This window comes from Procambarus clarkii, chromosome 22 (assembly GCF_040958095.1).
Source record: "Procambarus clarkii isolate CNS0578487 chromosome 22, FALCON_Pclarkii_2.0, whole genome shotgun sequence".
Lineage (NCBI taxonomy): Eukaryota > Metazoa > Arthropoda > Malacostraca > Decapoda > Cambaridae > Procambarus > Procambarus clarkii.
This window is the reverse complement of record NC_091171.1, coordinates 26,044,891-26,066,429: the sequence shown is the minus strand read 5'-3', so window position 1 is coordinate 26,066,429 and position 21,539 is coordinate 26,044,891. Positions and strand designations below refer to the sequence as shown.

Genomic DNA, 21,539 nt, shown 5'->3' with positions numbered 1-21,539 from the left:
AGAATCCCCGTGATTCCGGCAATGAACCACCGAAAAACGGTTCGAATGGAGCTGGATGGGAGAGCCCCGAGTGACCCGAACCCTCCGAAGCACAAACCAGACAGCCACGAACTCCCGAACTGTGCTGTGAGCCCGACGGATGGACGAACCCCCACCATCCTTGGCAACACTTCTGGAGGGAAGGACAAAGAAGCGGTCCAAGAGTCCTAAACAAGACCCAGCCAGGTCCGAACCTGGGACCTAACCAGTTGGAGTGTCCTCCAGATCACCAGGAATCCGAACCCGGCAATCTGGAAAGAACCACGCCCCTGGCGAGCAGACATGCGAACCGAGTGGCAGCCCACACCAGCCAGTCGTCAAAGTAGGCCAGAAACCGAATCCCAAGCAGATGCAGACAAGTCACCAAGATCCGGTAAAGATGCGTAAATACACTAAGTGCCAATTACAAACTAGGGAAGGCAACAAAAGCGGCAAGCCTGAAGCCCCACCACCAACTGTGCCAATCCTGGAACCCTAGAGGGGAACATGCGAAGAAGTGACCCGGAGGTCCAGGAACACCATCCAGGCACCCAGCCCCAACAGAAGCCGGACCGGAGACAACAGTCTTCCGAAGAGGGCAAAGAATCCAGGACGCAGACTGCATAAGTCCAGAAGACTGAAGCAGTACCTTGCAGTACCTCGCAGTACCTCGGTTAGCAGTACCTCACCTGGGCTTTCCTTAGCAGTCAGCCTAAGGGCTCTGGGAAACCCTCTTTGGGGCTCAGTGGTCCAATGTAGGAGATTTCCGAGTCGCACCTCGCCTTGTGCGAGTTTGAAGGTTGCTCTGTCCCCTTGTCTCGGGGTGACACTCACCGTCTGCCTCAGCCTTGCTTCCTGTTAGGGTCAATGACACCTATGACCCGGAGTTCTGCGAGTGGTGTTCTTTGCTTGTACTCCATTCACCTGTAGTAAGTACAAACGATATACTCACTACAGTCTCATTATCTTCATGGCATAACTAATTAGCACTAACGACACAAGCTATAATCCTATCCCTATTTACAGGTAACATGCTTTCCATCCTGGTTGGAGGAGGCTGAGGTGTAGTCACCGAATATAAGCAAGCGAATTGCAAATAGTCAACAGTACAATTTTCACAGTGATTCAGATAACTCCGGTACAGACACTTTGGATTTACCTCACCTCTTCAACCTGAAGAATGTAGCACTTGGTGTGTACAGTTCTAATCGACCTTAAGACGTTACAAGCTTTGACACAGAGCAGACAGCAGACTACAACCGCATCAAGCTACAATGCTCTCGCTCCCCATGAGTTTAGACACTCATAATTCCTCAATCGAGCCGCTACGCTCTCCCGCATAGAGCTCCACGACCTCACTCGGCTCTTGGCTTTGCTCTGCTCCAAGCTCTGTCTGAACGTCTACGACAATGCCAACAACCGACTACTGTAATAAAGACTACTAAATAAGTATGAAACTCGCTAAACACTGTATCTAATCTACCCAACAACGTAACATAATCGCACCCAGTCCACTGAGACTGATATTCGGGTGCAGGCAGCTTTCTCGTTGCATGTGAGGTTTAGGTCGCAGCAACGTGCGAGGTTGATTGCCTTTCTGGATGCCCCGCTGAATTGTACTGGTAGTGAGACTCGGGCGGCTTTGGGGATTACCCCTTCCGGATCGGTGGCGGAGGCATTCGAGCCTGGTCCTCTTACAGGAGCTTTTGGGCCACGCCAGCAGACCCCCTTCGTCCCGGCTTTTCCGGTGGACTCTGCTTTTTCTCCAGAGGCAGAAGGTTTGAAAGACGGCTCGGCCCCGGGTGCTGACGTGGAGGATTCTAGGGCTGGAGAGGAGTTGACTTGGTGGGGCCTGGGACCCACTTGTCCCTGCTTGGGTGTTTGGTACCCTCGGTGCGGGGCTTGTTGTTATAGGGGGAGGTGTTTTCCTATCCCCTTCCTGTACAATTTTATGAGTTCAACTCCTCCTCGGCTTCGGTTCAGAGTTCCCTTGGGTTCTTTGGTTCCCTCCTGGAGGTTTTGGCTTCCCGCATCCCACCGAGGAAGGCGTGGGAGGCCCTTGCGGCTTACCTCTGGCGAGACCCAGATTACGCCTCGATAATAAAGCCTTCTTCTTTCAGTTTGGCTCCCTTTTTTTCCTTATTGGGTGCTTTACAAGGTGCTGGAATCTTCCTGGCTGGCAGACTGCCTTTTCTTTCATTGGGGGCTTGGCATTCGTCCTGTTGGACTGCGCACTTGTATGGTGAGAGTTGCCTACAGTCGTTCAGGTTTTCATGGGGGGCGAGTTGAAGCACCTCAATGCGTGCTTGTTCGCCCCCATCCTTCCTTTTTGATGTCAGCCAGGTGCGGCTTCACGTGCAGGTTTCCTCCCTTTCGGCATCCCTGGTGGCCGAGGATTTGTGCGCCCGTGGGCACTTGGTTTCGGTCTTGTGCTTCTTTTCCCTGCTGGAGCTTTCTTCGGACTGGCTTGTGGTGGGTGTGGAGGAGCTGGGCTCTGAGCCAGTATCCGGTGTGCTTGCTTCGGCAGCTCAGGCGCCGGCTGCCTTGGTGAAGTTGTATGAGGCATTTCTGAGGGAGGCGTTGTCTGTTCTTCACTTCTCGCCTCGCGTGCTGACAGATGGTGCTCCTCCATTTTTTGGAATAGTTTTGGGCCTTGCCTCATAGATTTTCATCCCCTTTTTTTGTCCGTTGCTGTTTGCAGAGTCTGCGGTGGTGCATTTTCTGCAGGCAGCTTCATCTAGTTGACGGCCAGCGTCGGACTGGTAGGTTCTCTGGGGGGCCGTGGAGGTCCTGCCCGGAAGGGTCGTAGAAGGTCTCGGGGTTCCTTCGGTCGTCGTAAGCCAGTAGTGCAAGATTCAGGACTGGCCCTCATGCAGGGTCGTTAGCTCTGTGATCGCTCTGAACGTCAGTCGGCCCTTTCATGGTTCGCCTTGTTGGCGGGGCGATGGGGGGAGGCTCGCGCTGTTTCTTGCCTGGTCCCACGATTTGTGGGCAATTCGGGTCCTTTTCCTCTGGCCTGCGGTGGCGTTGCTTCTTTCGATCTCCTTCGCAGGGATTGGGGCTTACGGGGCGAACCTTTTCCCCTGCGCTCTGTCAGGTCATCCTGGAGTGGGTTTCCCGCCTGTTTTCAGTTCTGAAACAGGACTGGGCAGATCTGTGACTCGTACTGGACTTGTCCCGTATGATCCCATGGGTCTTTTGCCCCTCCTTCAGTTGACCACTCTGTCTTGGGTCCGGCTGTTTTTGGCACCGGATGCCTGGATGGTGTCTTTGGACATCCGGGACGTGTATTATCACGTCCCAATTCATCCGGTGTTCAGGGACTGGCTCGGTTTTGTCGTGGAGTGACATACAGCTTTCGTTGCCTTCCTTCTCAGTTTGGATCTGGCACCTTGTGTCCACACACTTAACCGGGTCATTTTGACCCGTTTGCTTTCTGGCTTACCTCAACGATTGGCTGGTGTGGGCTCCCAGCAAATCCGCATGTCTGCTCGCCAGGGTTTTGGTTCCTTGCTAGTTCACCTGGTTTGGGTTCTTGGTGTACTGGAGGAAGTCCCAATTGGTTCCCTCTCGGGTTCGGACTGGGCTGGGTCTTGTGTGGGACTCTCGGACCGCTTCCTTGTCTCTCCCTCTGGCGGTGTTGTCGCGGCTGCAGTCCCACTTACAACTGTTTTTGGAGGGCACCTGGATCACACGTCAGTTGTTTGGGCGGTGGTGCAGGAGTCTGATCTTAGCCGTGCTAGTCTACCTGTCGGGGCAGATCTGGTTTCTTCGGGGGCGTCCTTTCCGCCGCTCTCGTGATCGCAGTGTTCGGATCCCGGGAGCCTTGCATTCGCTGGTGCGTCGCCGGCTTCCTCTGTTTTTTTTTTTGGGGGGGGGATTCTATGCCCTCACGCCTCCCCGAGCCCTCGCTCGATGTGTTCACGGATGCCTCATCTCTCAGCTGGGGTTTTGTGACCAGTGCTTACCAGGCCGGCCAGAGTCAGTGGGGTCCGTTCTTCCATCGAGCTCACAGCACGGCGCAGGAGTTCGTAATGGTGTGGCATTCGCTTCGGAGGGTTCGTGTTGCTCGTGGAGCAATGATCCAGCTCTATTCGAACTGCTCCCTGGTGGTTCATTTTCTGAACTGCGGGGGTTTGATGCGGTCTTTGGCTCTTTGGGGCTGGTCGCTTCAGACAACTCGTTTGCTGTGTTCTCGGGGTTTGGCTGGCTGTTCATGTTCAGGGGGTGTCAAACATCCTGGCGGATGGCCTGTCTCGGTTCATTCCCCCTATCCATGGAATGGACGGTCGACACAGCCTCGTTCAGTTGGCAGAAAGCTCTGCCGGACGTATGGGCACCTAGAGGTGTACCTCTTCGCATCGACTTGGTCGAGGCGTCTTCCAGTGTATGTGGCGCCCTTCCCAGACTGCGAGGCTGTCAAGGTTGATGCCTTTCGACTGGACTGGTAGAGTTGGGGTTACCTGTCAACCCGTTCTCGCACTTTCGTGTAGTCAATATTGACTTATTAAATACATGCATATGTGACATACTAATTTATTGTGAATATTTTAGTTTACCTTGAAAAGCTTCATAGAAAACACCGACGTTACCTAACCTTCTTAGTATGTTAAGATAAGCATCTTATTGCTTCGTAATTACAATTCTTACTTAACCTATTATAAGTATAAGCATCTTATTGCTTCGTAATTACAATTATTAGGTTAACACTTTCTGCTGATGAGGACTCCGCCCGGAGTCCTGTTTCGCCTCACTGCTTCCGCATGGTGGACATAAATTTATGTCCTCTTTTAAAATATTTGTATAAAATTCAATTTTAATCCGATTTACTTTGGGTTTGTTTCAAACTGCGTGCCATGAGGCTCTCTTTCTCACCACTAGGCTGCATGGTACAATAAGTTCATGAAAGGTGTGGACCACTTCGATCAAATGGTATTACCATTTTACCCGGAAAACTCACAAGTGGACCTAAAAGATAACGTTTTATTTCCTGCAAATGGCTTTGCATAATGCCTTTGTTTTGTACAAATGCAACACAACTGATCAAAAAAAGCTAACATTGCTACAGTTCCACGAGGTGGCAAATTGGGCCCTATTGTGCTGGGACCCGGAAGATTGGCCTCAAACAGCAACAGTATCTCAACACTTGCGGCACGCTCCAGACATAAATGATGACACAGGTCCTGCCTATGCTGACGCCATGCAAACTCCTGGACCATCTGGTGTGAGACGGCCCTTGTTCACTTCAACACCTCAAGCTGAAGCAGCAACCGAATCAGAACCCGAGATGTCTGGCACACTGCCATTTGACGAGACGTTTTTGTCAGATGACTCTGACTCAAATGTTGAACCTCCAGCGATTCAGTTGATTCTGAAAATCGCATGAACTACAAACTGAAACGAGTATTTTGATACCAGAATGAACACTGTATCACATAAACTGCCATAAGTAGACTCGAACCTTCATAGATTTTTTTTGGGGTGTAGCGTGTGTCTGCATGAGTGTCCCAAACGGGTTGCAGATGGGTGACTTTAGCTGTTTATACTGGTAATGTATTTTGTATTTTGATACCAGAATGAACACTGTATCACATAAACTGCCATAAGTAGACTCGAACCTTCATAGATTTTTTTTTGGGTGTAGCGTGTGTCTGCATGAGTGTCCCAAACGGGTTGCAGGTGGGTGACTTTAGCCGTTTATACTGGTAATGCTTCCCCCATATCATGTATTATATGCATATGTCTGTTTAGGGAATTTTATTCCGATCAATGAACAACCAAAAATAACTGTGTGCAACAAGTATAAACTTGACAAACATAACAAAAGTAAAAACATTTCGTGTGTGTTTGACGCTCACTGATATGTTCCAGCGTTGTTTTATATTTGGCGCTATTCTATCTTACGCTTTCTTGATCTTTTTTACCTACGGGCTCATAGAACATTCTATTGCGAACACATTGACACAAAAATGAATGACATACATAGAATAATAATGTCAGGACAGTGAAATAAGTATAAACTTTCAAAGCGCCGTATCACACGTGTAGTCCCGTCACCGATACCGGGTAACAATTTCACCACTTCCCACACTCTTGCGGGTGGGCCGCGATCATTATTCTACGTTTATATTCATATCACCGTGTTGGGAATTTCATTGCGAGTCCATTGATACCAAAATTAACGCTGTAGGACAAGTGTGGAGGTGATAACAATCCCAAGAGTAAAAACATTTTATTGCTGTTGGGCGCTCACGGCGAGTCATCTTCGTAGTTATTTATTTGGTGCTGGTATCCCTATACGTTTCGTGACTTTGTTTACTGATGTTCTTCTAGAGAATTTTATTGCGAACACGTTGGTACCAAAATGAAATACGTAGCTCGAGAACTAAGGTCAGGAGAGTAAAAAGAGTATACACATTTTTGTTTTTACGCTTAAGCGACAAAAACGCCGCGCGCACATACCGTTTTTTTTTTTTTACCTTCGCCGGGCGCGCGAAAGTGTTAAGTATGTCCTTAAGGCCCAAGGTCATTCTGTCCTCCAGGTGGATACCTTCTTCTTGAGGTTATCTTGAGTTGATTTTCGGGCTTAGTGACCCCATGGCTCTGTCCTCGACCAGGCCTTTTTCTTGTTACACATCCCCAGGAAGCCGCCCATACAGCTGTCTAACTCCCAGGTGCCTATTTACTGCTAGGTGAACATGGGCATCAGGGTGAAAGAAACTGCCTATTTGTTTCCGCCTCCACCGGGGTTCGAACCCGGAACCTTAGGACTACGAATCCCAAACGCTGTCCACTCAGCTATCAGGCCCCAGAACTTTACTCGACGCCCTCATGGTCATGGAAGAAGTCGCCATCAGCCTCTTCGCGTTGGAAGGTCACTTTTGATGGTCGGTCCTTTCCCTCTTCAGTCATTCTTGCTGGTGCCAGATGCTCCGTTCAGGAGTACATCCCCTCTCCTCGCCTTGGCAGCAGGTGCTGGAGATTTGGGCATGGTCCCTTCAGGTGCACAAGTGAGGTCTCTCTCTGCCCCTTGTGTGGAACCTCGAGTAATCCATTCCCTGTTCTGCGGCCCATATCTTTGTGAGTAAATGGGATACTGTCTGTTCCATTTATATACCCCTGAATGTCCCACTTTCTCTTCCTGATCTTAAACATCTGTTGGGCTCCTTACCAGAGCCTGTGCTCCTTTTGGGTGATTTTAACTGTCGGCATACCCGCTGGGGTGATGTTCTGACGAACACCCAGGGCCGCCACCTTGAACCTTTTATCTCTTCTCTGTCTCTTCTGAATTCTGGTGAGCCCACTCATGTTGACTCCCGCACTCGCACCCTTTACTGTCTTGATCTTTCTCTCTGCTCGTCTTCTCTTTATTTGGACTTCACCTGGCGGGATCTTGATGACCTATATAACGGTGACCATTTCCTCATCCTTATCACCTTTTTCTGTTTTTGCCCTCCCCTCTCCTTCCCTAGGTGGCAGTTTGCCCGGGCTGACTGGAACCTCTTCACCTTGAGTGCTACTCTTTCTGGCCCCTCTGATCTGCCTCTCCCCCGAGCCGCCGCCCTTTTTCATGACACTGTTTTTGATACTGCCCACTGCTCTGTTCCTCGCTCTGCCTCCAGGGGTGCGTGGAAGTGGAACACAAACTGTGCTCGGTCTGTCCGCTGTATGCGTGCAGACTGGAAAAAACACCTTCGCCATAGGATGCCCATTTCTTTTGTTTTGTTTCGGAGGGCAAGAGCGGTGGCCAGTAGGGCCATCCATATGGCTAAACGTGAGGGTTGGAGATCTTTCATTTCCACCATTACATCTGACACTCCTCTGCCCCTAATCTGGAAGAAAATCTGCAAAATAGCGGGTAAGTTTGTTCTGGATGTCTCGCCTGTCTTTTACCTCTGTTGTTCTAATGTGGTGGATTCGGTGTCGGTCGTGACCGAACTGGGTTCTCACTTTTCAATTGTTAGCTTACTTGTCTTACTTATTTTCCTTACTAGTAAGCCCCTTCTTGAATCTTCTTTCTTAGATTTTTTGCACTTCTCTTCGCTTCCCTATAATGATCCTTTCTCTCAGAACTTCAGTCTGCCCTGGCCCTCTGCAATTCTACGGTGGCGGGCTCGGATGATATTTATTATGAGATACTTCGCCATCTTCCTCCATGCACGTTTCAGTATTTACTGAGCGTTTATAAACATGTCTGGGTCGTCTTCGTCAGTCCATAAGGACTAGCTTGAGGTGATTGTTCTTCCTATTCAGAAACTTTGTTCTCTAGGGTCATCCCCTAAAGACTTCCGCCCCATTGCTCTCACGAGTTGCGTCTGCAAACTCTTTGAGTGTATGGTCAATGTCCATCTGATGTGGTTCTTGGAATGGTGTCACCTCTTCCCTTCTCAATTTGGCTTTCGCAAGTGTCACAGCACAACTGATGTCCTCGTGAAGTTGGAGATCTATATTCGTACTGCCTTTGCTGCGAAGACCTCTGTTGTTGCTGTCCTTTTTTGACCTGGAAAAGGAATACGACACCACCTGGCAATACCATATTCTGTCCCAACTCTGCTCTTTTGGCCTTCGTGGTAATCTCCCTCTTTTCCTGCAGAGATTCCTTTCCTTTTGGCTTGGTACCGCGCGCTCTGCCTCTTTTCGACAATATGAAGGTGTGCCCCAAGGTAGTGTTTTGAGCACTACTCTTTCCTTTTTGCCCTCAATGGTCTTCTTTCCTCCTTTCCCTCTGACACTTTCTGCACTCTTTATGTTGATGATCTTACCCTCTGCTGTGAAGGTGATGACTCGCCTTTCCTCCAACGGTGACTTCAACTTGAGATTGATGCCGTGTCGTTCTGGGCCACCAATCATGGCTTCAAGTTCTCTCCAACAAAGACTTGTGCTATGACCTTTACACTGAAGCAGGTCGTCCTTCGACCCCCTCTATCTCTTTAAGGTACAGTACAAGGATTCTGCAAAACTTCTGGGGTTTATCTTTGACACTCGCTTTTCCTGGTCACCCCATATCTCCTACATGAGAGTTGAATGCCTTTAGGCCCTTAACTTACATAATTTAGCGCCCGGGGTCGTAAATAAACGACGCGTAAATACACGCATGTTTATCACGAGTTGCGGGAGCATCGTAAATTTACGCCCGATTAAAAAATATTTGTATAAAATCCAATTCTTATTCGATCGACTTGGAGATAGTATGAAAATGTTTGCCATTAAATTTCCGTTTTCTCTAATAGGCATATGGCCTATTTGGGAGAATGGCATTGTATTGTAACTTTGTGGAAAGACTATTGTATTGTTGACACGGCGAGTGTAATCGCCCACTTCACACACTCTTGGTGTGGGCCGCGATCATGATTCTATATTTATATGCATATGTCTGTGTAGGGAATTTAATTGCAATCACAGTGATACCAAATTTAACGCTGTAGGACAAGTGTGGAGTTGACAACTCGGAAAAGAATAGAAACATTTCGTTACTGTTTGGAGCTCACGGCTAGTGATCAATGTAGTTCTTTAGCTTTTTGTGTGATTTAACTCATGCTTTGGTGACATACATATGTTCTTATAGATCATTCTATTGCGAACACATTGGTACAAAAATGAAATCTGCACATCAAAAATTAAGATCAGGACAGCGAAAAGAGTACACACTTTTCAGTGTTGCCGCTCGGTCACCTGAAAACGTCGAATTCACCTCGAGAAAGTCGAAGTCCTTCCAGTCCATTTCATGGAGGGCATGAAAGTGTTAAGGTCTTCTCCCATACTTCCTGAGGAGCTGATAGGCGCACGCTCCTCGTTACATTCCTCTCTCATGCTGTCTAAACTCGATTATGGCTATTCTGCTTACTCGTCTGCCTTTCCCTCCACCCTTCGTCGTCTTCATGCTCTTCACCATACTGGGCTTCGTCTTGGCTCTGGTGCCTTTCGTTCGACCCCTACCCAGAGCCTGTATGTTGAGGCCGGCATCCTGTCTCTACAGGATCGCCGTGATCGGTACCGTCTTACTGTGCGCGGTCGCTACAACACCCTCATTCTCGCTTATGTCGTACTTTGACCATTACCCCTGCTGTGGGGCCTGTTCCCTTTCACCACCTTCCCCCTTCTGTATGGTTGTCTCGCTTGCAAGGTTCTCTCTTGCTTCATGTTGCCAATGTTTCTCCTCATGTCATTCCATCCTTGGCCCCATGGAGGGTCCCTCTTCCTAAGTTTTGTAGAACCTTAACCTGCATGACTAAGGCTTTTAACCCTCCTATAGTTCTGAAACGCCTTTTCCTTGCTCACTTTTCTTCGCACCCCCACCTCCATCTCTTGTCTTCACCGATGAGTCTAGGTCTGCTGATGGTGTAGGCTACTCCGTTGTGTTTCCTGACTGCACCTGTGTGTGTCGCCTGCCTCTGGAGACTTAACATCTTCATAGCTGAACTTTATGCAATTTTGTTTGCTCATCATCAATTGCTTTCTTTTTTCAAATTCTTAAAATTTTAAATTCAAACAAATTCTAACTTTGTTGTTGTAGTTGGCTCTCCCAGTGCCCTCAGGGCTCTGGAGTCCTTTAATCCTGTCCATCCTGTGGTTGTCGAAATTTAATATTGGCTGTTTCTTACCTCTAGCAGGTTTAAGAGAGTTGAGTTTTACTGGGTTCCCAGCCATATTAGTGTTTCCTTAAATGAGTGTGCTGATGCTGCCGCGAAGAAGCCTATCTGCCCTTGTCCCATTTCTCGCAAAGGTTTTCCTTATTTCAATTTCTACCCTGTTATAGAATTCTTGATCCATGCCCGTTGGCAGGATTGCTGGTCTTCTGTTATGGGTAACAAGCTGCGTGCTCTTAAGGGTAGTGTCTCCATGGCCTTTTTCCTACCACCATAACCGGCGGTGGGAAACGGCTCTGGTGAGGTTACATATTGGCCATACCCATTTAACTCATGGGCACTTAATGGAGCGCCACCCCTGCTCCTTATTGTCCGAATTGCATTGTCCCTCTTAAAGTCGTCCGTATCTTTGTTGAATGTCCTTACTTCCAGGATGTGCATGCATCTTGCTTCCCGACTGTCCCTCGCAGTAACCTGTCCCTCGATAGTATCCTTGGTGAATCGGATGCCTTTGATGTTGTTCGCCATATGCGTTTTTTTTCTCATATTGGCATCCTTAGCGGTATTTTGCACCTTTTGAATATCCCACACTTTTGATAGTGCTATATAGCCTTCCTAGCTTGGTGCCTTCTTTTGATAATTACTTACTCATCACGTAGTAAGCAGTTAAAGATAATAGCAAGTTTTTTCATGAGTCTAGGTTAAATCCAGTCATTCTACTGTCTACCATCATGCCCCGTGATGTTCATAAGTATGCTGTTTTTGCTAACATGTCTTGGACTGATATTCCAGCACTGGTGTTTTGGTGGTCTAACAGGTTCCTGTAGGCTGGGTATTTAGTTACTGTCCCCAGGCCTCCACATGCCTGTGTTGCTTTGGATCATCTCTCTCTGCTAAGTGTCTCATCTTGACTGCCTGCAGTCTCTCCTCCTACCTGGCAAGTCCCTATCTTTCATCTCCATGGATAGTTAACTTTCAGGAAGTCATAAGGAGCTCTCCCAGAAAACCAGCATTAATTGTAATGACACCTCATTTTGGGCAAGTTCCAGTTGTTCCCTGATTCCCTACCTCCCTTCCTGGCTGTCAGTGGGTGGGTGTCATTGCACATTTGCTTTAGAACAGGCATAAAGAGGTGGGAGAAACTAGATCTACCTTCACCCACCTACCGGCAGGAGGTTGGTTCTAAAGAGCTAGCGCTAGTTTTGAGTCAATAGTTTGTTTACATTGAAAATCATTTTGAGGCAATGGGGTAACTCGAACCTGCTTTCTAGTGAATCCCAGATACCTACCCTAGTCGACTCGGCCATGATGGTACAAAAGCCAACCAATCCGGGACACTACTGAATTCACTGAGAGGTTCTGGAGGCCCCAAACTGGAGCCCCAACCAGGGTTTTACAGTCGACCTGACCACACTTTGGCTTGCGGTATGGTGTTCACACTTTTATGCCACACTCGGATAACAAAAAAATCACAATGACACGATATATAAATTAAAATCATTTTGAGGCAATGGAGGGACTCAAACCTGCATTCTGGTGAATCCCAGACACTTGCCCTGACTGACTCAGCCACAATAGTACAAAAGCCAACCAACCTGGAACTCGACTGAATTCACTGGGAGGTCTTAGAGGCTCCAAACCAGAGCCCAACCACGGTTTTACAGTCGACCCAACCTGGCATTCCTGTGTGTCAGTTAGAAACTGATCTTCCTCTTCTTCCCCAGTAGATAAGTTTTCTGTCCTTCCCTCATTTTCTGATTTCTACCCAGTTATTCATTCCTCAATGTGTGAACATTGGTAGGATTGTTGGTCTTCCGTTACTAGTAACAAACTGCATGCCCTTCAGGATAACCTGTCTCCTTGGCCTTCCTCCTCCCACTGTAACTGGCAGTGGGAGACGGCTCTGGTGAGGTTACGTATTGGCCATACATGGTTAACTCGTAGGCACTTATGGAGCACTGCCCTGCTCCTTATTGTCAAACTGCATTGTCCCTCTTAAAAGTCGTACATCTTGTTGAATGTCCTGATTTTCAGAACGTTCGTGCGTCTTGCTTCTCAACTGCTTCCCCCCCCCCCCCTCCTATCATTTTTCCCTTGATGAATTCGATACTTTTAATATTGCTCATCTTATGGGCTTTTACTTGCAAATTGGCATCCTTAGTGATATTTAGCACCTTTTGAATATCCTGCAACTTTGATGGTGTTACATAGCCTCCCCAGGCTTGATGCCTTCTGTTGATAATTGCATACTTCTGGTCTCCAGTAAGCTTTTTATGACTTGCCAAGATCTGGTGGGGTCTGATATGATGGAGCTAACAAGGTGATTAGCTGAGGTAGCCACTGACTAGAGCTCTCCAAGAAACTAAATACCCAGTACTGTATTTTTTTTTCTAGCAATATAAATTGCACTTTTCATTCATTCAGTACCAAGAAAATTTACACTTCCAATCACATGCTCTGGGTTTTGCGGTGTCAACTTGGCAAAAACAATGGTGCCATGGGTGGTGCTGGCACCACCCATGGCACTATTCTGTATGACATTGACTGGAAATAATCAGGTTTTTTCATTTTCTTGGTTTATCAGGTTTGGGATAAAAATTATATTCTAAGATCTTTTAGAGATCTTGGTGTTTTCAGATTTTAATGTTTGTATTTTGAATATTTACTATTAACCATGCACCATATTTATTAAATTAGTGTAGATTAAATGTGAATTATTGTTGGTTAATAGGATGGATGTGGTGCAGTGTTCCGTTGTGACCGATACTGTGGGGGTGCAAGTACGGCCAATAGCTACAGTGGTTATTCTCCAATTGATGAGCGTCTGGCCCAAGACCTTCGGGACACTGATCGTGACTCAACACTACTCAGCCCATAGAAGATATTTGTTAAGCACAAGGACAAAAGATACTAATGGCAAAAAGTTTAATTGAATAGTAGATTTATTTAATCCATAATATACTAGAACTGTATGTTTGTGGAATTCCTGAGTACAGAACCACTACAGACTTTTGTCACTTCATGAGGACATCTCCATAAGTGTCTTCTTTTTTAGTGACTGAAAAGATACTTCAGGTTTATACAAAATAAAACTTGTAGTGCTTTTGTACACTTGTTTTGATAGTCTTGGTTTTCTTTGTTTATACTTTTTGAGACAATTGTCAGTCTTAGCACAAAATTATTCTTCACTGTAATTGCTGTGATATCTTCTGTTATGTGATGGCTGAATTTTTCTCCAAATGTTTAAAGTGCTCCTTCAGAAGTCCTCTAATGTTTATGGAGCGATCAAATACTTTAGGAATACTGCCTTCTCAAAAATAATGTCCCACATGGATAAAAGATTAAAGGGTATATGTTTGTAATACTGTATCTAGTCTTGTGTTGTGTGTGGCCTTTTTATATTGCCTTTAAATAAAAAAAGATTCTCCTGGTACATATTTGTTCATAGCATGTTGGTAGTAATATAATCGTTCCCATGTTTCAAGTGCCTTCTTAAGATGGAGAAATTAAGAAGATAGTAAGATTGAGCAGATAATAATGAAACGGAAGCCTCCGGTCAATGAAGGCTTATTAACTATGATTGAGCGGCCAGACAAGTCAACTATTGTTGTATCATAATGGTGTTGATTAGAATTGTGCGCCAGGAAGATGAGGAAATATATTTTATTATTGTGTATACATGTAAAGATTTAATGAAATAAATCTGTTGATATAAAAAATGGCTAAGTATTGACTTAAATGTGTTTTGGTTGTTGCTAGATTTTTTTATGTATGTTCCTTATTGAAAATGCACATGACAATAAATTTCCCTCCCCTTTACACTTTGTATTACAGGTTTTAAGACAAAGTTGTAACATTTTACCTTTTTTACTAATGTTACAAAATTGAAATTGTCTAAACACAACCATACAAGGTATGCCTTCTATATCATAATTCAGTATAATGCTTAAGAATTTTCATTTGTTTCATAGCTATGCAGAGTTCAATTTTAAAGCCATATTCAACATTTCTTGCTTAGAATTTGTCTCTTTGTACTGATTATTTATATATATATATATATATATATATATATATATATATATATATATATATATATATATATATATATATATATATATAAAAAACAATGTCAGACCACGGAGGAAAAATGAAACAGGAAACAGAAATGAATCCTCCTGTTTCATTTTTCCTCCGTGGTCTGACATTGTCACATTCTTAATCACGTGTTTATTTTCGTGATATACACACACACACACACACACACACACACACACACACACACATATATATATATATATATATATATATATATATATATATATATATATATATATATATATATATATATATATATATATATATATATAAAATATGTATATAAATATAAAATATAATTTTTTTTTTTTTTTTGTAGTGGAGTACATAGACCAGATATGGTGCTTAAATTTGAATTGGGAGTTTGGTACCAAGGCATGTCATTTTGTGAGCCAAGTAGTGAACTAGTCACCAAAGGCACAGAATACTAAGCAGAATGTTGACTGTGTTTACAGTTATCATTCAGATATCCTAAATTATTTGTTTATGCACCGGTGCTTACTTTGTATTTAGTGAAGTAGGAGGCCAACTTTATTCTTTCAAGCACAAATGACGTCATTACAGTTGCAAAGTGAAATTTCATTACAGATGCAAAGTGTTGCACTGTTTTGTATAAATGATCCAAGCTGTTCTGGGCATTTACTTTGTATATATATGTTGCCTCACAGCCTACGTATTGGAGTGCCAGCATCAGTGCTTCTCATATCAACCAGTTCATACCAAGCCTTTAAAACTTGAGTATACTACCTGGGTTTTTCATGGGTGCTTTTTGTTCAAACATTAAAATAAATAGGTGGAAAATAACTATGTATAGATAAACTAATGATTCAAAAATGTGCCTTTGCATAAATCCAAATATTTTCTTTAAAATTAAGTGTGAAAATGAGAGCTTTGAATCCCAGTAATATATTTTTGAATGGCTGAAGGTTCAATATAGATATTTTCATATACAGTACTTTACTATTATTTTGATAATTTTAAAATAATTACTCCATATAGTAGGTGACTGGGAAAGACCACTTGTTACAGTAGCTTGAACACATTGCCTGCAGTTTGTTGCACTACATGTTCTCATAAATGGTCGATGGTTCAGGATTTGTGTGTCAACTTCCTTTCTTTGCTATAAATTGTGAATTCATGTTCAACTTTGTAAACTTTATTATAGAATATATAATGTATATAAATAAATAAATATTTAATACAATTTCCATATCATTTGAAAATCAAATAATTGGATCATTTAAACAAAAATTATAATGTAAGCATAAATTCAATCTTTATTTTTGTAAATGTAGTGTAGTATATTCTATTTATATACAGTATATTTCAAGAGAAGTGAATTGTATGAATAATAAGAGCTAAATAGTCTTATATTGGTGCCTTATTTTTTTAAATTATATGCATGAATAATGCTAAACAGATAGATTTTGAAATTAAGGCTTTATTAATTATGCATTAGGGTTAATTAAAAATAAATCCTCCATTATAAATATCGTTTCTCAACCTTAATTATTTTGCCCCTTTATCTCTCTCCCTCGTACTTTTACTCTTGTGCTTTAGGTTTTGCTCTCGTGCTCTTGTACTCCTGATCACTCTGATCCTCTGAGAGGATCAGAGATCCTTGCTTGTTCACTCTTGTGCGCTCTCTCAAGAAAATACTAGGAGTATTGTTGCTAGTGTAATGCATGTGCTTCATGATAGTCGGCCTCGTGCTTTACGAAGGCCTTTTTTTTTCGAAAAGGCCATTATCCGATTTGGGTTAGTTCAGATAAAGTTCGGATAACTGGTGGTGCAGGCGTTCTGAATAAAAATGTGCAATAAAGATGGAACTAGGTTGCCCCATGACCATACACAGTGTCACTTGAGCAGTGTTCATTCACTAATGGATGACTTGGAAGCTTTAAACTCTGCCATGGCATTAGGTACATGAAAGTACATGGTGAAAATCAGTCTGCTGAGGTTCCATCATTATTCTTCACTTTAGTCATCCCAACACTATCGTCATTCCACAACCACCACCTTTTCTATCTAATGCTCCAACTGTAATTTTCAAGTTAACAAGCAAATCAGAACTCATTATGGTGAGTACAAACAAAACAGTTGAATTACTGCAACACAATTTAAAAAAAAAAAAATGCCGCTAGCTTTTTAGGATGACAAACCACTTAAAATGAACACAACAGGTTATCCATGTGGTATCTGTGCATGGGGTTCAACCACTGCAAATTACCTCAAGCCTATCATCACTTGGCAAAAATCTGCTATCAAAACTATAACAAACTATATCTTCAGACAACACACATCATCTCTGTTCAGGTCCCTTAACATGCTAAACATACACTCCACACATTCTCATGTGCTATCTACCCGTATAAAACCTTACTCCTAAGTGCTAATCTTTATCTGAAACTTTTCCTTGATGGGTGTAATAGAACCCATGAGCACCACACCAGAAATAAATCTCTCTTTGATATCCCCAGAGTCAAACTAAATACAGTATGTGCAAACACTCCATGCAAATAAAAGGGGCCCAGTCTTTGGAACTCACTCCCTGATGAAATAAAAAATTGTCCAGCCTATGCCCTATTCAAAAGTTAAACCAAAAAGTACATAATTTCTTCTGCATAGTTTCCTACCTTGTGCTTCAAACTCAGTCTCTTGTACTACCCACTTCCCCAATATTAGTACTTAAGACATATCCTCCCCAGTGTAATCACCTCTTGTTAACTTTATTGTTGTTATTTGTTGATATAAAGCCTTGCTACAATGTACCTTTTCATCTTAACCTGATATGCTTGATTAAGGACCTGCCCGAAACGCTATGCGTGTTAGTGGCTTTGCAAGAATGTGCAAATACCAATCTTGTGTAATCTCACCAACCCAATGTACCTTCTTGTGAATATTATTATTATTATTCTTGTAAAGGCACAAACACACGCAGCATTTCGGGCAGGTCCTTATTAATTAATCTAACGTAATTTTAAGTAGGTAATTTGTAGCAAAATTTGAAGAATGTTAACAGGACCATGGTAAGAAAATTTTAAGAAAATTAATAGGTACATTATAGTATAAATTTGAGGATTATCAACAGGTATATTGTAGTAAAATTTGCATTCAACGTAACAACCATGATATAAGATGATAGCAGTGATTACAATGAGGTTGCATTGCTTAGGCACATATATTGGGGGAGTGGGATGCACAAGATAGTCTGCTTCCTTTGGTATAACTATGCCCTAATCCAACTTAAAATAGCACCCCCACCCTCAATACTATGAGCTTCTATCTTTTTAATCAATCGTTCATGTGGCACTGTATCAAAAGCTTTGCTAAAGTCAAGGTACACAACAATACAAACCTTAAAATTGGTTTGTAATGATCAACTGCCTCAACTATGCTGGAATAAAATTATAACAAATTTGTTAAACATGAATGGCCGTTAGTAAAACCATGTTGTGAATCATTTATTAATCTATGTTTTTCAAGATGAAGATGAATGGTATTTGCAGTTATCGATTCAAGCAACTTTCCCACAATAGATGTTGAGCTAATTAGCCGATAGTGTGACGCAAGTGATCTATATCCTTTCTTGAAAATTGGTACCACATTAGCAACATGACTGACACTTTGCCTGACTAATGATTTATTACATATGGTAGACAACAGCTCGCAAAGCTCCTCTTTGCATTCTTTAAGCAATTTTTTCATGACTTGACCTTTTATTCTGCTTTCCGTGAGTCTTGTTCCTGGTTAATATGTTGGTGCTGTAGTTGGTTGTGCAGGATACAGCTTATAATAGTCATGGTATATCAGCTCATGGTTGAGTGTCTCCAGGTCGTAAAATAGGTACAAGTCGTCTGGTTTTATGTAAAGTGTTTTTATTTTTTTGTGTGTGTGGTTCTGTTTGTGGATGATCAGGAATTCGTTGGCATGGAAGGTGTGGACTCACTGGTTAGGCAGAGTACCTTTCGGGTCGTAGTCGTTATATATGTAGTCTGGTGCTCGCATAATGAGAGCATTGGCATATTCCCTGATTTGTTCTGGACTTGGTTGCAGTAGTGATGGTGGCGGTGTTTTCGGTAGTCTCTGATTCTGAGGAGGTTATGGCGGTGGTGGGGTCAGCCTTCCCACCGAGACCATTTCATCTTCTGCCTTGCCGCTCAAGGTCGGTGATGTGCCGGTGGTGGTGATCGCGGGGCCTGTGGGCTGCGATGTAGAAGTTGGTGGTGTGGTAGTAACATTCACTGGAGGGGTGGTTGGTGTCGTTGCCGATATCAGGTCTGCCAGGGCTCCTGCAGGGACAGAAATGTTGTCTGCCGTTGAGGCGGGCTTGGATGCGCTTGCAGTAAAGTGTGAGGGGCTATATTACTGGCAGTGAGTAGTGCCTCAAGTACCTTGATGGCTGGTAGTTTGTTTGCAAAGAGAAGTTCGTTCAAGATGGTGACAGTCTGTTGATTGGTCCGGCCATCCAGTCAGTGAGGCGTAGCAGGGCGTTAAGGACGTCGGACTTGGAGTGATGGTGTTTGTGGAGGGGGGAGGGGGTTGTGGCTGAGTCGTCGGTAGTTGTTGGTGCTTGGAAGTGGCTGCCTAAAGAACAAACGGGCTGCGGTGAAGTGGTCGCTGTGCTCAGCAGAGCAGGAAACTCCGTCGACTGGATACTGAATTCCTTGACTCCATGCATTCCTTGATGCACCGGGTGGTATGGTGTCCGTCATCTTTTTCAGTTTTTTTCTCTGGTTGGGCATTCGTGTAAAATGGCGGTGTGGGATCCAGCACAAATGATGCATTGCCGTGAAGTTGTGCCCCTTTGCGTATACTGTATATGCATTTGTTCTCGGTCTGCTGACACTTCCAAGTAAAGTGGTCATACTTGTAGCATCGATAGTATTGGCGCAACTGGAAGAACCGTTTGCTCTGCACTAGGTCTGGGGTAACGCAGATACCAACGCATCTGAAGCCATTTTCTACTGCGAGGATGGAAGCAGCAGCTGTGGAGAGGGTCACCTTCAGGAGCGTCCGTTGGTTCTGGTTTCTGAGGTGTACTGTGGTTACCGACATGGTCGTGTTCAGTTCGCTGATGCTCTTGATAATGTTTTCTTGGGATGTTATCTGTGTAGGAGCTGAGTATCTTGGCGAAGATGGTCTGGTAGTCGGTATACTGTCGGGGGGTGGGGGAGGATGATGCCGTCAGAGCGCAGGGCAGCCATGTGATACCTGGTTGATACCTGGTTGATGGGGTTCTGGGAGTTCTTCTACTCCCCAAGCCTGGCCTGGGGCCAGACTTGACTTGTGAGAGTTTGGTCCACCAGGCTGTTGCTTGGAGCGGCCCACAGGCCCACATACCCACCACAGCCCGGTTGGTCCGGCACTCCTTGAAGGAAACAATCTAGTTTCCTCTTGAAGATGTCCACGGTTGTTCCTGTAATACTTCTGATGCTCGCTGGTAGGACGTTGAACAACCGTGAACCTCTGATGTTCATACAGTGTTCTCTGATTGTGCCCATGGCACCTTTGCTCTTCACTGGTTCTATTCTGCATTTTCTTCCATGTCGTTCACTCCAGTACGTTGTTATTTTACTGTGCAGATTTGGGACCTGTCCCTCCAGTATTTTCCATGTGTATATTATTTGGTATCTCTCTCGTCTCCTTTCTAGTGAGTACATTTGGAGAGCTTTGAGACGATCCCAATAATTTAGGTGCTTTATCTCATCTATGCATGCCGTATATGTTCTCTGTATTCCCTCAATTTCAGCAATCTTTCCTGCTCTGAAGGGGAAAGTGAGTACTGAGCCGTACTCAAGACGGGACAACACAAGTGATTTGAAGAGTACAACCATTGTAATGGGATCTCTGGACTTGAAGGTTCTCGTAATCCATCCTATCATTTTTCTGGCTGACGCAATACTTGCTTGGTTATGCTCCCAATACGTTAGGTTGTCGGACATCATTATTCCCAAATCCTTGACATGCTGTTCTCCTTCTATGGGCAGATTCGATTGTGTTGTGTACCCTGTATTATGTTTAAGATCCTCATTTTTGCCGTATCTGAGTACCTGGAATTTGTCACCGTTAAACATCATGTTATTTTCTGCTGCCCAATCAAAAACTTTGTTAATATCTGTTTGTAGTTTATCAATGTCTTCAGCAGAGGTAATTTTCATGCTGATTTTTGCGTATCATCTGCAAAGGATGACACGAAGCTGTGACTTGTGTTTTTGTCTATATCTGATATGAGAATAAGGAACAGCAGTGGTGCAAGGACTGTACCTTGAGGTACAGAGCTTTTAACTGCGCTCGGACTCGATTTTACCTGATTGACTGTTACTCTTTGTGTTCTGTTCGACATGTGCTGTGGGGTGATCAGCTTCTCTAGAACCTCTGTGCTAGTGAATAGGTTTGTGCATGGAAATAAGCTTATACAGTAGATTCCAGAAGATGGAAAATATCAGCATTGCAGAGAAATTTCCAACAGATCACTGGAACATTATAACTCATAATTAAATTACCGGTAATTATAATGTTCTAACTCAGTGCAAAGTTACAAACGAAATAAGATTTCAACTGAGATTTAACAGAGCAGAGGTTTAACTAGTAGAACATTTGGAGTGAAAGAACTTTATAACACATCACCAGCAGGGTTCAGGGATACCTGGTTGATGGGGTTCTGGGAGTTCTACTCTCCAAGCCCGTCCCGAGGCCAGACTTGACTTGTGAGAGTTTGGTCCACCAGGCTGTTGCTTGGAGCGGCCCACAGGCCCACATACCCACCACAGCCCGGTTGGTCCGGCACTCCTTGATGGAAACAATCTAATTTCCTCTTGAAGATGTCCACGGTTGTTC

The 21,539-nt window shown here is 44.2% G+C and overlaps 1 protein-coding gene across 1 annotated transcript in view; it reads left to right on the top strand.

Annotated features, from left to right (window-relative positions):
• LOC123760890 (cation-dependent mannose-6-phosphate receptor) overlaps positions 1 to 16,189 on the top strand; it is a gene marked incomplete in the record, with an annotated part of 87,332 nt that extends 71,143 nt beyond the window's left edge. The window contains 1 exon segment of the mRNA XM_069329614.1: positions 13,336 to 16,189. Within this exon segment, the coding sequence (XP_069185715.1) occupies positions 13,336 to 13,482 (147 nt within the window).
• Positions 16,190 to 21,539: the final 5,350 nt, after the last annotated feature.